Raw genomic sequence first — 16847 nt, 5'->3', positions numbered from 1 at the left:
GTGGGTGCACGTAACCCCAATATATTCTTTGAATTACCAGTCAGAAACTGGCACTATATGGCAGTAGCAAGAAATGAGGGTATTTATAACCCCAATATATTCTTTGAATTCCCAGTCAGACAATGGCACTGTATACCAGTAGTAAAAATTGTGGGTGCACGTAACCCCAATATATTCTTTGAATTCCCAGTCAGAAACTGGCACTATATGGCAGTAGCAAGAAATGAGGGTATTTATAACCCCAATATATTCTTTGAATTCCCAGTCAGACAATGGCACTGTATACCAGTAGTAAAAATTGTGGGTGCACGTAACCCCAATATATTCTTTGAATTCCCAGTCAGAAACTGGCACTATATGGCAGTAGCAAGAAATGAGGGTATTTGTATTCCCAATATACTCTTTGAATTCCCAGTCAGACAATGGCACTGTATACCAGTAGTAAAAATTGTGGGTGCACGTAACCCCAATATATTCTTTGAATTCCCAGTCAGAAACTGGCACTATATGGCAGTAGCAAGAAATGAGGGTATTTGTATTCCCAATATACTCTTTGAATTCCCAGTCAGACAATGGCACTGTATACCAGTAGTAAAAATTGTGGGTGCACGTAACCCCAATATATTCTTTGAATTCCCAGTCAGACACTGGCACTATATGGCAGTAGCAAGAAATGAGGGTATTTGTATTCCCAATATACTCTTTGAATTCCCAGTCAGACAATGGCACTGTATACCAGTAGTAAAAATTGTGGGTGCACGTAACCCCAATATATTCTTTGAATTCCCAGTCAGAAACTGGCACTATATGGCAGTAGCAAGAAATGAGGGTATTTATAACCCCAATATATTCTTTGAATTCCCAGTCAGACAATGGCACTGTATACCAGTAGTAAAAATTGTGGGTGCACGTAACCCCAATATATTCTTTGAATTCCCAGTCAGAAACTGGCACTATATGGCAGTAGCAAGAAATGAGGGTATTTGTATTCCCAATATACTCTTTGAATTCCCAGTCAGACAATGGCACTGTATACCAGTAGTAAAAATTGTGGGTGCACGTAACCCCAATATATTCTTTGAATTCCCAGTCAGAAACTGGCACTATATGGCAGTAGCAAGAAATGAGGGTATTTGTATTCCCAATATACTCTTTGAATTCCCAGTCAGACAATGGCACTGTATACCAGTAGTAAAAATTGTGGGTGCACGTAACCCCAATATATTCTTTGAATTCCCAGTCAGAAACTGGCACTATATGGCAGTAGCAAGAAATGAGGGTATTTATAACCCCAATATATTCTTTGAATTCCCAGTCAGACAATGGCACTGTATACCAGTAGTAAAAATTGTGGGTGCACGTAACCCCAATATATTCTTTGAATTCCCAGTCAGAAACTGGCACTATATGGCAGTAGCAAGAAATGAGGGTATTTGTATTCCCAATATACTCTTTGAATTCCCAGTCAGACAATGGCACTGTATACCAGTAGTAAAAATTGTGGGTGCACGTAACCCCAATATATTCTTTGAATTCCCAGTCAGACACTGGCACTATATGGCAGTAGCAAGAAATGAGGGTATTTGTATTCCCAATATATTCTTTGAATTCCCAGTCAGACAATGGCACTGTATACCAGTAGTAAAAATTGTGGGTGCACGTAACCCCAATATATTCTTTGAATTACCAGTCAGAAACTGGCACTATATGGCAGTAGCAAGAAATGAGGGTATTTGTATTCCCAATATATTCTTTGAATTCCCAGTCAGACAATGGCACTGTATACCAGTAGTAAAAATTGTGGGTGTATATAGCCCCAATTCTATTGCTAGGGGACTTGCAGGGTATTTCTGGGGTGAAGGTGGGGGGGCACACCGTTGGAACGGGTATCGGGGTATATATCGGGTATACGGGAATACACTGACAGTGTATTCCATTCAGGATCCTGGGAAAGCTGGGTTGCGGCGATTGAGCCCGTCAGTGCCACGTTACACTGACAAGCTTCTCCCTGGAATTTAGCTCTTACAAGAGCTGTTGGTTGTCTTCTCCTTCCTATCCTAGCCTGTCCCTGCCTACCCAGAATCTAAGCCCTAGCTAGCTGGACGGAAACCTCCGTCCTCGGTGAATTGCAAGCTCAGAATGACGCGAAGCTGGGCGTCGCTGTTCTTTTAAATTAGAGGTCACATGTTTTCGGCAGCCAATGGGTTTTGCCTACTTTTTTCAACGTCACCGGTGTCGTAGTTCCTGTCCCACCTACCCAGCGCTGTTATTGGAGCAAAAAAGGCGCCAGGGAAGGTGGGAGGGGAATCGAGTAATGGCGCACTTTACCACGCGGTGTTCGATTCGATTCGAACATGCCGAACAGCCTAATATCCGATCGAACATGAGTTCGATAGAACACTGTTCGCTCATCTCTAGTCATTAACTATGGGGAGCACTATTACAATAATAGTGCCCCTCCACATAAGTAATAGTGCCCCCTCGGTTAGACCATTACTTATGTGGAGGGGACTATTATTGTAACATTGCCCCGCAATGGAAATAACACGTTTTTTTTTTTGTTTGTTTTTTTGGGGGGGAGACTATTTCCTGGGGGGAGGGGTGATATCACACACCTCTATAGTGCCCCCTACAGGCATTAGTCTCCCCCTGCATAAGTAATGTTATTAGCTGTAGGGGGCACTATTACAGTAACAGTTCTCCCCACAGGTAATAATCCTCCCTCTCCCCTCTTGCTGTTCTGTGTCCTCTAAACTATAATTATACTGAACCATCCACTTATGCAGCGCCCAGGACATTTTCTGGCACACAAGATGTCTGCATCTTCTATTCTGCTCCCAGAAACATGTTTCTAGCTCTCTGGTACCACTAGGACCCAGGAGCAAAGCAGAAAATGAATAGTAAGCACACTATAGTTATGAAGGGGAGGGGGAAGTGGCACCCGGAGGGGTCTCTAACACTGTGGAGACAGCAAGGGGCACCGAGAGAAATGTACAGGTCATGGCTCAGGTGCAGATAGTCGTGTAATTTGCCACTCACTCTCTGCATCTGACCCACTCGCTGCCCAAACAGGGACCCTGTCATCTGCTACCTGAGGTGAGTCTCTCATCTTGCCTCATGGCAGATACAGCCCAGGGTATACTGCAACATATGAGCAAATTGACAGATGGAGTTGGCAACAATTTTTTTCAACTCACCAGTATAAGTATATGTTATATATACAGTATTACAGTATATTTGTGCAAGTTTTTAATGGTATAAGTGATCGCTCCCATTATCACTCTTCGAACATTTGGTGTGCATGCCTTGAAGAACATGAAGATGCCGAGGGGAATGAATAATTAGAATGAAAAAAAGGCAAGTCAGAATATAAAAATGCAAAATATAATCTGGAAGATCCAATGGGCATTGAAATAATTATTAAAAAGCTAAATGAGCATAAAACTGGGAAACTGACAACAAAGAGATCAATCTGTTGCTATGCACTCAGCCAATGCAGATAGCTAATAATAATCAGACTGCCGTATGATAACATGTTGGAGATGAGGCTACTGAATTGTAAGCAGACATTTAAAGAAATATGTGACCTTATAGGGGAGAAATGTTTGTAGTGTTATAACCAGAACCACACGCAAGATTGAAGGTGATTTCAGATTGTTCTTTGATGCTCCGTCGTGGTTTTGGAAACCGTAGCATGTCAATTATACCTACGGAAACGCCGGCAGTTTCCCTACAGCTATAATTAAAGTAGAAAGTCCATAGAGGAAACCTCTGCGAACTTTGTCCAAAGCGCTGCGGGAAGAATCACAATTTGTTGCTGGCACTGTTTTTTCCGCAGCAATTTTTTTGCTGCGGGACGCCACGTGGGGCCTTAGCTTTAAGTTGTGTTAGACCACCAGACAGGGCCGACATCAGCACCCAGAAAACCCAGGAAATACTAGGGCCCCAAGCTCCTGAGGGGGCCCACAGAGCTACAGGGTGCTGACTGCTTTTCTTTTTTTTTAAATAGTCAGGGGACGGCTGCCCCGGACCCACGCTGCCGCCACCATTAATACATCTATTACTTTTAAATAGATCAGTGTCTGCAGACACCGATCTAGTTAAACTGCTACCTGCAACTTGAAGTCTTGTAAACCGCAAGCCACATGAGGTCTGCGGTTTACAAGACAAGGAGAATGCAGACATACATCTGATTTTCAGCCCAGGCGCACGATGACGTCATAGCATCGCAACGCCTGTGCTGAGAACGAATTCCTGCGCATGAAATAGCAAGGGCCGGCAGCTCCATTCATCAGGATCGCAGGTAGGTGGGTATAAACGTATTTCTTATTTTTTTTTTAGATTAGTTGTAGGCATTTTAATAGTGTAAGGGGTCATTAGGAGGGGGAATTATAACTATAAGGGAGGGGGCATTATGAACATAAGGGGGGTAATTTATATAAGTACTGCTAGGGGGCTTTATGAACATAAGGTGGGGTCATTTATATAAGGTTATTAGGGGCATTATGAATACAAGGGGGAAGTTATATATATATGTCTGGGGGAATCAGGGGCATAATATAAGGGGGCAATTCATTTAATTAAGGTAGCGCTTGGGCTTTATTAAGGCTAAGACCCTGCATAGTGAGCTGCAGCAAAATAGCACTGCAGGAAAAACCACAGCAGTAACGCATTGTGGCTTTTTCCTTCAGTGCTTTTCATGAATGATCCACAAAGGATTCCGCTGCAAATTTTCTGTTTCCATTATACCTATAGGGAAACCGCTGGTGTTTTTGTAGGTATAATTGATATGCTGCAATTTCAAAAACCGAAAAGGTTTTGAAAATCACAGAGTGTCCACTACACATATTTTTCCACTTTGCGGGAACTGTAAAATGCTGGATTTTTTTCCTGTGGTGTTTTCGCCACATTGAAAATTCTGTGATTTACAAAATAGTCGCGGTTTTGGAAATGGCAGCATACCTACGGAAATGCATGTGGTTTAGATATAATTGAAGCAGAAAGTATGCAAAGGAAACCTCTGAAAACTTTCTGTGCAGGAAGAAACACAATGCATCACCGCGATGGGTTTTCCTGCAGCGCTTTTTTGCTGTAGCATGCTACGTGGGGCCTTAGTCTTAAAGAGAATTTATCATTTGGAAGGTACTTTTTCTCCTTAACACATCGGAATAGCCTTAAGAAAGGCTATTTGTCTCCTACCTTTAGATGTCTACTCCGGGCCGCTGTTCGATAGAAATACCGTTTTTTACCGGTATACAAATGAGTTCTCTCGCAGCACTGAGGGCGGGCCCCAGCGCTCAAACAGCACTGGGGGCGTCCCCAACGCTGCCAGAGAACTCTCTACAGCACCACCTCCATCTTCGTCAGGAGCATCCTCTTCTTGTGTTTTTTTCCAGCATATGCGGTGAAACTTGTAGGCCTCAGGCCTGGGCAGAGGCGACTGCGCATGCTCGTGGCCACAAGAAAAATGGCCACTTACATAGTAAGTAAGCAGCCATTTTCTTGTGGCCTGTGAGCACCTTCCAAATGATAGGATCCCTTTAAGGAGTTTTCCAGTTAATTTTTATTGGTGATCTGTCCTCAGAATAGATCATCAATAAGAGATCAGTGAGTCTGTATGATGGGGCTATGGCACCTGTTTATATCACACACTGTCTGTTTATAGTGACTGTGTGATGTAGTTACAGTCTTGTCACATAGACGTGTATAGGATGAGGCTGTAGTTACATTACATGGCCGCTATGAGATGAATGGCACTGTGTAAACAGAGAAGCTGTCACGTTGCATACAGAGTTACCACGGTCCATTCAAACAGCTGATCCTGGGGGTCCAGGGTATTGGAACCCCACTAATTTGTTTTACCTTTTATTTACCTTTTAATTAGGAAACACCTGGGGCATTATTAATATGGGGCACTATTTACAGGGGGTACACAGGGAAGTTATTAATTTATAGATGCATTTGGGGTATGATTCATTAGGGGGGGTTATATCATATATTTTAAAATCGGAGTAGCAGCAGGATGGGCATGTAGGTGAAGTCAATGTGGGTGAAGTAAGTAAGGAGCCAAAGATGTCTGTGTTGAAAAGTTTACAGAGACTGGAAGAAGTGGTCATGACAGTCCAGATGAAAGAGATGGGGAATGTGAACGGCATGAGTAAGGGACGTTTTTTTGTCCCGAAATACGTAGAATTTTTGACCACTGTACCCATGGTTTTGTAACCATGTTCATTTTAATCTTTGCATGATTAAAAGTTAAATAAAATTCTTATATTCTGGTGCTGATACGTTTATTGCTATCTTGGAGTTACAGAAGTCTGTTGTCTTGGACTTTCTTTCGTGCATCGGCTTTTGCTTCATATGGTTCTCGGTGTGCTGTGTTTTGTTTTTTATTTCAATGTGAAGTATTAGTCAGAGATCTCACCTGTAGGTCACTAAATGTTACTGCCCTGTATTCACCTAAATCATCTGTAGAGCCCTGTGTAGAGCTGGTATATACCTCTATACAGTCACCATATAAATGGAGGGGTGACATGAAACTGGGGGTAGATGAAGGGGGCACTTAAACTGGGGGGACATTAAACCATGGAGGTAGCTGGAGGGCGACCTGTCTGCCTCTAGTTGTATCTACTGCTATGGACTGTATAGACTGTATTATACTCCACTCAAGTAGTCCCACCTCAACAAAAAACACCCAATTTCGGTGTTGTTTTGCTGCAGTGCGCATGGGTTGCTCCAAAAGGGGCCCACTGAGACTCAGTCGCCCAAGAGCCCACAAAAACCTACAGCCGGCCTTGCCACCAGATGTTGACTCCCAGGAGTGCTGATCAACAAGAAACATGTCTGAAATGCAGACGAGTGAGTAAGACCATAGACATCACTATTATCAGCAACCAGCGTTCACAGGAGTGCTCGTTGACAATAATTATTTAATAATTTGGGACATTTACACAGGGTCTGTCACATCCGCTGACGTGTGTTAAAGAAATAAATTCATGACTCACAACAACTGGAGTATCTTTCCTTAGACCTTTATAATGTGCCGATCCTCTGTTATTCCTCCTAGAAATTTATGCACGTTCATTAGCTGACGGAACAGTGCAGGGCAGAGGTCAGCAACATTTGGCACGCCAGCTGTTGGAAAACTACAATTCCCAGTTTGTGCCATTCACTTTTTGGAAGTTCTAATAACCGACAAACATGTATACATACTGCAAGATGGAGTTCTGCAACAGCCGGCGAGCCGAAGGTTGATGATCCCTGGTGCAAGGGGGAATGGTAACACTAGTACGCATTATTAATTCATTTCCAGTAGGAAACAAAGCAATGGCAGAAGAGATGCTCCAGCATTGTAGTTTCATGGGGTAATTTCTCTTATGGCCATTCCTCCTTATATAACTAAACATGATCCTCAATAACATAATTCGATATAGGACACGCTTTACTCTAGCCATCTTCTACAAAGACAATAGGTAAACACTTTGTGGTCTGAGCCAATAGTAACCAAATCAATTCCCTTGGATATCATGTCTGCACTGATGTAATTCGCTTCAAGGAACCAATAGAGGTGGCATTATCTTTAGGACTGGTTCTTGCCCTCATTCTATGTAGGTAATGGGTTTACTTTAGGTGGTAATACATGGAAGAAAACCAAACATTTATGGGATTTACATCTGCGCTCCTAAGAACAAGCCTGTGATATTGAAGTCACAGCAGTACGAGCGGCATTGCAGTAAATGTAATTGGTTCCATGCTAGCCCATCTAGTGCTAGGTCTGGCAATAAATTTCTCTGCAGCAAGAGATTTGCCTTTTATCTGTTTAGTGGATGAATTACGAGTGAATTGCAATAGACAGCTTTGCTGGCTGTTTTATATGGATATCATTTTAATCAAGTATTAACAATGCACTATTGCTTGGTTTTGCTGCAATTCACAAGATTCAGGTTTAACTACTTCAAAGATTTAGACTGCAATATAGAAATATCAACGTTCCATATATACAATACTCAAGGAACAGGTTAAACCCACAGGGCCATAGGCTAGTTTAGGGGCCATCAGTCTTCAGTACTGCAGATGTTGTGAAACTACAACTCCTAGTATGCACACACACTCTGATATTCTCAGAACTCCTATACAAATGAATGGAGCATGCTGGGGATGGTAGTTTGTGTGAGAAAGATTGCCGTTCCCTGGCCTGGCTGAGTAATGTTGTAATATTGCACCAATAGAAGTGTATGTGGCATCAGTGGTTGAGGTCAACCGATAGAGCCCAACATGGGTGTTCACATTTCTCTAAGTGTAGAATATGGCAATCACTGTGGTGAAAGTAGATCTAAAGACCTTAGGAACAGGAAAACGGAATGACTTAAGGCTTATTCACATGATCACCAAAAAGAATTTTAGCAACGCCTTTCACATCTTTATTATGACAACACATTTAATTCAATGTGTCTATCCACATGTCCGTTTTGTTTTGTTTTTTACAGTCCATTTTCACGGCTGTCCAAAAAAACTGACATGCACTATCTCGGTCCATTAAAACAGACATAGAAACTGGAGTGTGGACAGGCTGTGATTTCCAAAAATGGTGTGAGTTTAGAAATCGCAGCATGTCAATTATACCTATGGAAACACCAGCGGTTTCCCCAAAGGTATAATTGTAACAGAGAGTCCACAAACTTTCTGTCTAAAGCGCTGCGGGAAGAACTGCGATGTGCGGGGCCTAATGTGGAATAAGTGCCTGTCTATGGTCAAAGTCTACAGGCTTTAAATCGAATGGAAGACCCTGTGGAGTTTTTTTGTTCCTTTTGTTTCCATTGTAAAGCATGGACTCAAGACCTGGTTCAGCTGGTTTCCACATGTGCCTGTTACTATCCCCCCAGCTAGGACAGCATGGCTCAACATGCGGCATGGAAGAGAAACCTACATGGAAATGCGGACTTCTTCGTTCAAGGAGATGATTTCTGGCTTCAATTGCTGATGTGTGAAGATGCTACAGCTGACTGGTATTTCTTTCTATTACTGTGGACACGTGAGACACTGTTACAACCTGGGAACCTACCATCACCCACCTACCCCAGGAGTTATGGAAGCTTGGCAAGAGAGCAGCACCATGTATACCTGGATGGTCTCTGACTTCCTTGGGGCAGTAGAACACTGTGGTAAGGAGGAGGAGGAGGAGGGCTTGTGATGAAGGACATTTGGGGCATTTTTTGTGGTTAAAAGGACAATAGTGCTGATGCAAGATACCGAACTATCAGCTGTGAGCAGGAGATCTCACCACCTACCAAAGGAACTGCCACATGTTATCATGATAGCTGCATATGTCCCCCACCTCTGCAAAAATTTCTGCTTGTTATATCCACATGCTGTGACCCCCCCCCTCGTGTCCTACAACCAAGTCGGCTGTATTATTATTATTATAATTATTATTATTATTAACATCAATCTGCACAGAGAACTAAATGGTCCTGCAGTGTGTCTGTGTTTCTTTCTTTTTTTAGTTGCTATGATTCCTAGGATTTCTCTATCTGCCATGAGCTTCTATGTGTTTCTCTCTTGTTATATACTACTGTACAATCTATGAAACTGTATCACTGAAATTTCCCCATTGTGGGACTATTAAAGGAATATCTTATCTTATCTTATCTTATTCACAGATTTAGTATATAGTACTTTGGTGAAATGCAAGCTAATTGTCGGAATCAGTACGTCAGTACATCAGACAGAGACGTCTCTGGCAAAGGTCGTTTCATGGGGACCCAGTTAAAGAGCGGTCTGCGCAAATACTGAATGGACTCTGAATAAATCATTGCTTAACAAGCGCAGGTTAATGAGGCAAGTGCCAATCCATCAATGCTCCCTCGTGCCCAAAAGGCATGTAAATATAATATCACATACTGTAGATTCACCAATGAACAGCTTACTTATCAATCTTTACTTATCCTGTGATACCAGGCAAGATTAAGATCACTGGCCCAGGGCAATGTTTTTTGCAAGAAAATATTGCTACCATTATTATGCCTGTTCTAACATCACTGGTGTCATATCAATGCAACACATAATGCCAACATAATACTGCTATAAGATCCCTGAGTAACAGTGCCAAAATAAAAACTATATACCATGCTCAATAAACAAACCTGCACCACAGAAAGACCATATGTGCTCAGTAGGGTGCCCACTATTCTTCCTGTCTAATACATTACATATAAAACACTTGGTATATGAATTACATGGCTCACAATTCTGAGGTTGTTTGAGAAATAAGTTATTGACCCATATATACTTACATATCTACGCACAAGGGGCCTCCGCTGTCTGTGCCCATCCTTAACCTACAGTGCTTAAATAGTAGGACCGGGCGATTATGATCTAAATGAAAATCATGACTAATGGAACACTTTACTTTAATTAAAATTAATGAATGATTGTTTAGGACACTTCTCTTTTTACATGTCACAACCCCTATTTATAGCCCATGCCATTTCATTGAATTTTGGTTTCAGTTATTCACATATCAGCGATCCTGATTGGACAGCATACAGTTAGTGACATATCCATTAGTCAATGACATTGTCAGACAGGATGGCATGGGTGTAAGATAATGGAAATAACCAACGTCAGCAAGTTGTTTAATTTCGGATTTGGATATTTTGTTATAAATCGGCCAACTGTACCATATGGTACTATGGCTGGTAGCAATATTAAGTGGAAGATATGCGTGTAGATTTTGGCAATTTCCCCTTTTAACCATGCAAACTCAAATGTATATTGAGTATAAAGTCAGTGCAAGTAAAAAAGCAATGGAGGACAGGTAGGAAATTATCTATCTATCTATCTATCTATCTATCTATCTCCTATCTATCATCTCTATCTATCTATCTATCTATCTATCTATCTATCTATCTATCTATCTCCTATCTATCTATCTATCTATCTATCTATCTATCTATCTATCTCCTATCTATCTATACACTATCTATCTATCTATCTATCTATCTCCTATCTATCTATCTATCTATCTATCTATCTATCGTTTCTCACCATCCCTTTAAAGTATAAAGCCATATCTAAAATATTAAAGATTGGTGACAAGAAAAATCCTGTCCCAAATCCTGAGCTGAATTGGTTTTATAGCCAGAAACAATGACATACTCCCAGTTATTACTTATGTTATAAAACATACATAACAGATCCTTTAGCCTTGAGTCAGTGAATTTATCATCTTGGCTGTCCACCATTGATACAAATTCTGTGATGTCATCAGCCTATAGACCACACAATAATGAGGAAGGAAGCAGAATATTTGATAATACCAAGTATTTGAGGTGATATATTATGAGCACTATGCATGATGGACCTTCCTTCACTACTTCACCAAGAAGGATCAAGAAGAGTTTTCCAAGGGAGGACATAAAAAGCAACAGTAAACACTATAGGAAGAAACCACCCATGTTTCTGACTCAAAGCCGATTAAAAAGTAAAAGAAAATGAACATTTAAGGCAAAATAAATAATTTAGTGGAGTTATCACCGTAACATAGCCTAAGGATTAAACATGTATATCCGGTTCAGCTTCTTATCCGGCAATGTGGATTACTGAGGATGGGATGTTGATGGGTCGCTCAAGAAAGAGATCCAGATCCTTATGAAGGTTTTTGTGAATTCTTTAAGACAGGCAGAGAGTTTCATAGTCTCACTTCTCTTACAGTACCCTTCTATTATGGCAAGGCATCCTTGCCGCATGATACTCCTTTATCCTATGTACACTACACAAGTCAAACATAACAATTGACTGGCTCTTATGGGTTACTTCCCTGTTTGTGTAATTCAGAAGAAGAGCTAAATTGTATATACAGCGGTATAGACTATACAACTAGTCTGGGTGCACGTAATGCATGCTGGTCCCTACTGCAGAGGACTGGACCTCATTCATAAGGGGCCCGGGAGCGCTAGTATACTGGTATACTGGGAGATTGTTATAATGCACAATCACATAATACAGCAAGGGTATGTAATACTTATAAGATAAGCGCAAGTCATAATGCAGAAAAATTCAAGATATCATTTCTATTTACTCTGGTACGAAAATAGTTCCTATACATAATAATCCAATGGAAAGGCACGCATATATAAGACACATCCATTTCATAATCTCAGTGTACTTTTCATATTTGCCAGTAACAATCCGTAAAGTAGTCCTATCACCAGCAAACAATCTACCGATGAACACGCTGTAAGCAATGACGTGAATTATTAACAATAGCATTTGACATGCAAAAGACGCAGTGCACATAATAGACCCTTAAAGCTTTATCTGCAAAGACAACGGTGCAGGGTTTGTTCAAGGGGTTAATCAGAATCTTACACTGGAGGTTGCCATGGTAATGTTAGCATTAGTGCACTGCCATGGCTGCGTTCACTTATCTTCCCAAATGCATGGAAAAATAATTGTGCTAAATGCAGCATACGGCTGGAACATGACAAGTCAGGGCACCCCCAATGCGTCTGCTTAAATCATTTTTCTTATGTGATTGGTGCTTTGTGCAGAATGCTTTTGTTTTGCAGGCGAGATGGAAATCACGGTTTCTCAGCAAAGATGGGATTCCTATGGGTGGTCTGCGCATGTGGGGAGGGAAGTCCCTTAACCCTTAATATGCCAGGTACTCACAGAGCTCTCAGTTTGACCCACATCTTCTTGCTTGGGGTCGATTTCAGCTCGAATGGAGACGTGCATCCCTCTAGCAATTCTTTGTCTACACTGGGAGACTCCATCATTCCTGCGCAAAAGAGGAAAACATGTCAGTCGTATGATATACATGTGTGCTGCATTTATTGAGGGGCAGGGGTACGTCACTGTTGCCAAATCACAGTTCTCCATCTCACGATATTTTCACTTACATATAACAAGGTGGATGACATCGCTGGTTTACATACAACTGATAATATAACTGATATGTGATCAATACGACGACCAAGACCAAGGGGGCACAGATGCACACATATACCAAAACATACGAAAACAACAAAAAGCAGGACCAGCCTTCAAGTGCCGGGGCAGATCTGTGCCAGCGAGGAAGGGGTTCATGCAAATGATTATTCTCTCACATGTTCTTTGGTCTCCCCTGCGTCCTTCAGGGAAATCAGTCCATTCTCCTTGCGCTGTGATGGATAAATGTGGGCAGCAGGGAAGGGGGGGACTAATAGCAGCAGCAATAACATGAAGCAGGACGCCGGCCCCTTCTGCAGAGGGATCTATACGCGTCTTAGTGAAGGAGATAGAGTATGGTATACCTCTAATCCACGGAAGAACCTCCCTCAGTGACTCTAACAGGTTATCAATGTCTGCACACATTATTCCCACCTCCCCTAAAACAATCCATGCTGCAGGATTTTCTATAGGACCTGTAGGAAAAGTCCTATTCTCCAGAGGTGCCACATGTGTCTGCCATGGCAATGTGACAGTTCCTAAACAACGGATTCTACGCCAGTCAGCATAAAACTGCACTGCACCAAAAGCGTAATACTTTGCAATGGATAAAGGAGGTTGCACTCATTAAATCCAATACATGACTCAGTTATTAACATAGATTAGCATATAGAAAAGCCTATAAAATATTGTTAGCCGGATAAAGGAGCCAACAAGGAGGTCCAAATAACCGGCATAAACCATAGCTTTACAGGCAGGCGTAAATGACCTGTAACAGTGTGTCATTTATATATATATACCGTATATAGATAGAGCCCTAAATCACTGATAACAATGTAGCGCACAAGGAGTTGCTAAGCAACACCCCGCAAACACACATTGTGCCCATTTCGTGGCAGACCGCTTATATACTTTGTATTCTGCACTGGAACTATAGAAATGTCACTGACATGGAAATGTAACGCGGCATCCGGAACAATCCCCATTGCTATTCAAGTGATAAGTAGCAGTATGGATATGAAGGAAACATTTGCCGACTGGCTGATTTATCTTTTAAGATAAAGGCTCATTTATTGTGAGCGGAATATAAAGAGACATGAGACCACATAGAAATGTTTCTGTATACATGTTCATCAGTTGCATATACATACACCATTGTGGACACAGCAGGGGCATATGCAGTAAATTGGCATGCGGGTTCTCATTACTGAACTATTGGTACGCCAATGTAAGACAAGGTAATATCCCCTAAAAGCAACGGCTGCAAAGGAGAAGTTATGTAATAGGCCTCCTGACACTGCCTCAATACCCCCAAATTTACTAGAGATTATTAAAGCTGTAAATCCCCTCTGAGGACCAAATTCATGGCATCATAGATCCCTATTACGTTGTTAGTTTGGGTCATTTAACCCATTGCCAGGATGAACTTTGCAGTCATAATAAGGTCTGGAAAATCCTCGCACATTACAGCATTATATGTTTGGATTTTCATTAAAATCTAACACTGGAGGCATTCAGAGGTAGACTACAGACCCACAGACTTCAGAGCTTTCATGGAGTTGTAATACAGCTGTAAGATGGAAGTCTAAGGGCTGATTCAAGTGACTGCAGAAAACAGACGTTGCATCAGATGCAATGTCAGGAACCATTATTTCACTTTAAGGGGGAGTTCACACGGAGTTACATGCCGCGTGATGTGGCACGTAGACGCCGCGGGACCCTTTGCGGGCCGTACACGCTCCCATTGATTTCAATGAGAGCGGGGATCGTATGCGCCGCGCTAGTTTGCGGCCGTGCATTTATTCACGGCCGCAAACTAGCGCGGCGCATACGATCCCCGCTCCCATTGAAATCAATGGGAGCGTGTACGGCCCGCAAAGGGTCCCGCGGCGTCTACGTGCCACATCACGCGGCACGTAACTCCGTGTGAACTCCCCCTAAAAGTGAGGCCCAGAACAAATGTGCAGCAGATATGGTTGGGAAATCTATAGTACGTGAACTTAAAGAGGACTTTTCACCACCTCCAACAAGTCCTGCTCTTTATATAATTTAATAGGCGCTACTCCAATGATTCGTGTGCAGTTGGAATTTTTTCTCTAGCCCTCATTATTCCTGAGCAATCATTGCAGTTAGTTTTGGTTCCTGTAATACACTACTTACTGTTTCTGCTCTGTCAGGAGGGTGACGTCAGACAGGAGCAGACAAGCAGGGGTGATTCTGAGCTCTGACACTGGCAGCCTCTGATTGGAGAGTTGAATCAAGCCCCCTTGTCTGACACCGCCCTTCTGACATTACAGAGCTCAATGGGGTTACCCAGGATAAAATAACCTTTCTAACCTGTTATCCCCCACCACCACCACCACCTACCTTCATTACTTAGGTTAACAAAAATCTATATTTACCCAGATCACTGGGGTGGTCATGAGAAAACCCCAGGCACATTTTCCGATTTTCCGGTGACATTCCGACATTTCACAAACAGAACACCACCAATACTAACCCACCCCATCATACTTGCCTGTCTTCCATCCCAGATCATCTGGGCATTTGCCGGTTGCCTATGCCTGTGCAATAGAGTTAGCTGTTGTGCACTCCAGCTCTATTGTGCAGATGTGGTCAGCTGGCAGACGTCTAGAAGACAAGGTGCCGGCCGCCCAGAACTGACAAATCTGCATAATGGATAAAACTTCTTTTTCTCTGCACGTACAGTGCCCTCTCAAGTATAAAAAGGGTATGATTTTTATCAATGCTACTGCATCTACAGCACAATGGAGTTAATTTTAATGGGTGAGGGTGGTGTTAGACTCCCTTTAAGCATGTCTGGGATAAACACACGTCTGTCCTAAGATAAAACGGTAATAATAACACTCAGCAGACAATAGTTATTTGCTGAGAAACGTTCTTTCTGGAGTTTTCTCATCTCACCCACCTTAGTAGTCTGGGTGAAATGTACACCCCCTCCATTACCTGACCAGCCATCGGCTTACATATCCCCCCCTCTTCTCCAGACCGGAGGGCTGGGCATTTGTGGCCATCATACAATGCACCCTTGACAGGGCATCAGCGTTTCCCAATATTTTCCCTGGCCTGTTGTGTTCTACATCAAACGCAAAAGTTTGCAGAGACAGGAACCATCAGGTAACCCTAGCATTTCTGTCCTTATTAATTTTCATTCATGTAAGGGGAGCATGGTCAGTGATCAATTTAAACTTTCTGACCAGGAGGTAGTACCTTGGGGCATCCAGTGCCCACTTAATAGCCAAACATTCCCTTTCCATGATGGCGTAATTTTCCTCAGCGGGAATTTTCCTGCTCAGGTACATCACTGGATGCTCCTCACTATTTACCACCTGGGACAGCACCGCTCCTAGACCTGCATTTGAGGCATCTGTCTGCACCAAGAACTCTTTCTTAAAGTCAGTGGTTATTAGCACTGGCTGCTGGCATAGAGATCCCTTTAGCTATTGGAACGCCTCCTCTGCCTCTGGTGTCCAGTGGATCATCACTGACTTCCCACCTTTCGTCAGGTCAGTGAGAGGAGCTGCAATAGAGGCAAAGTTTGGCACAAACCTCCGGTAGTAGCCAGCAATGCCCGGACTTGCCTCTTGGTCAGTGGACTTGGCCAACCTTTTATTGCCTCCACCTTATTGATTTCCCTTTGCCAATGATATAGCCCAGGTACTTGGCTTCCTCCAGCCCTAAAGTACATTTTTCAGGGTTAATAGTAAGGCCTGCCTCACTTATGGAGTCTAGTACTGCCTGCACCTTACAGAGATGACTTCCCCAGTCTGGACTATGAATGACCACATTGTCTAGGTAAGCTGCTGTGTAGTCACGATGTGGTCGCAAGATCTGGTCCATCAACCTCTGAAAGGTAGCAGGAGCTCCATGCAAACCAAATCGCATAACCCTGTACT

The 16847-nt window shown here is 42.5% G+C and overlaps 1 protein-coding gene across 3 annotated transcripts in view; it reads right to left on the bottom strand.

Annotated features, from left to right (window-relative positions):
* Positions 1-16847, bottom strand: part of PDE1B (phosphodiesterase 1B) — a 298615-nt gene that overhangs the window by 254797 nt on the left and 26971 nt on the right. For 2 of the 3 annotated variants that reach the window (XM_075265808.1, XM_075265807.1), the window contains exon 2: positions 12673-12781. In XM_075265808.1, coding sequence (XP_075121909.1) covers positions 12673-12781 — 109 coding nt within the window. Of the gene's footprint in view, positions 1-12672; positions 12782-13109; positions 13468-16847 lie in introns of those variants that run through there. The other variant, XM_075265810.1, reaches the window with a different exon arrangement.

Source organism: Leptodactylus fuscus, chromosome 2 (assembly GCF_031893055.1).
Source record: "Leptodactylus fuscus isolate aLepFus1 chromosome 2, aLepFus1.hap2, whole genome shotgun sequence".
NCBI lineage: Eukaryota > Metazoa > Chordata > Amphibia > Anura > Leptodactylidae > Leptodactylus > Leptodactylus fuscus.
This window is presented reverse-complemented; position numbering and strand designations above follow the sequence as displayed.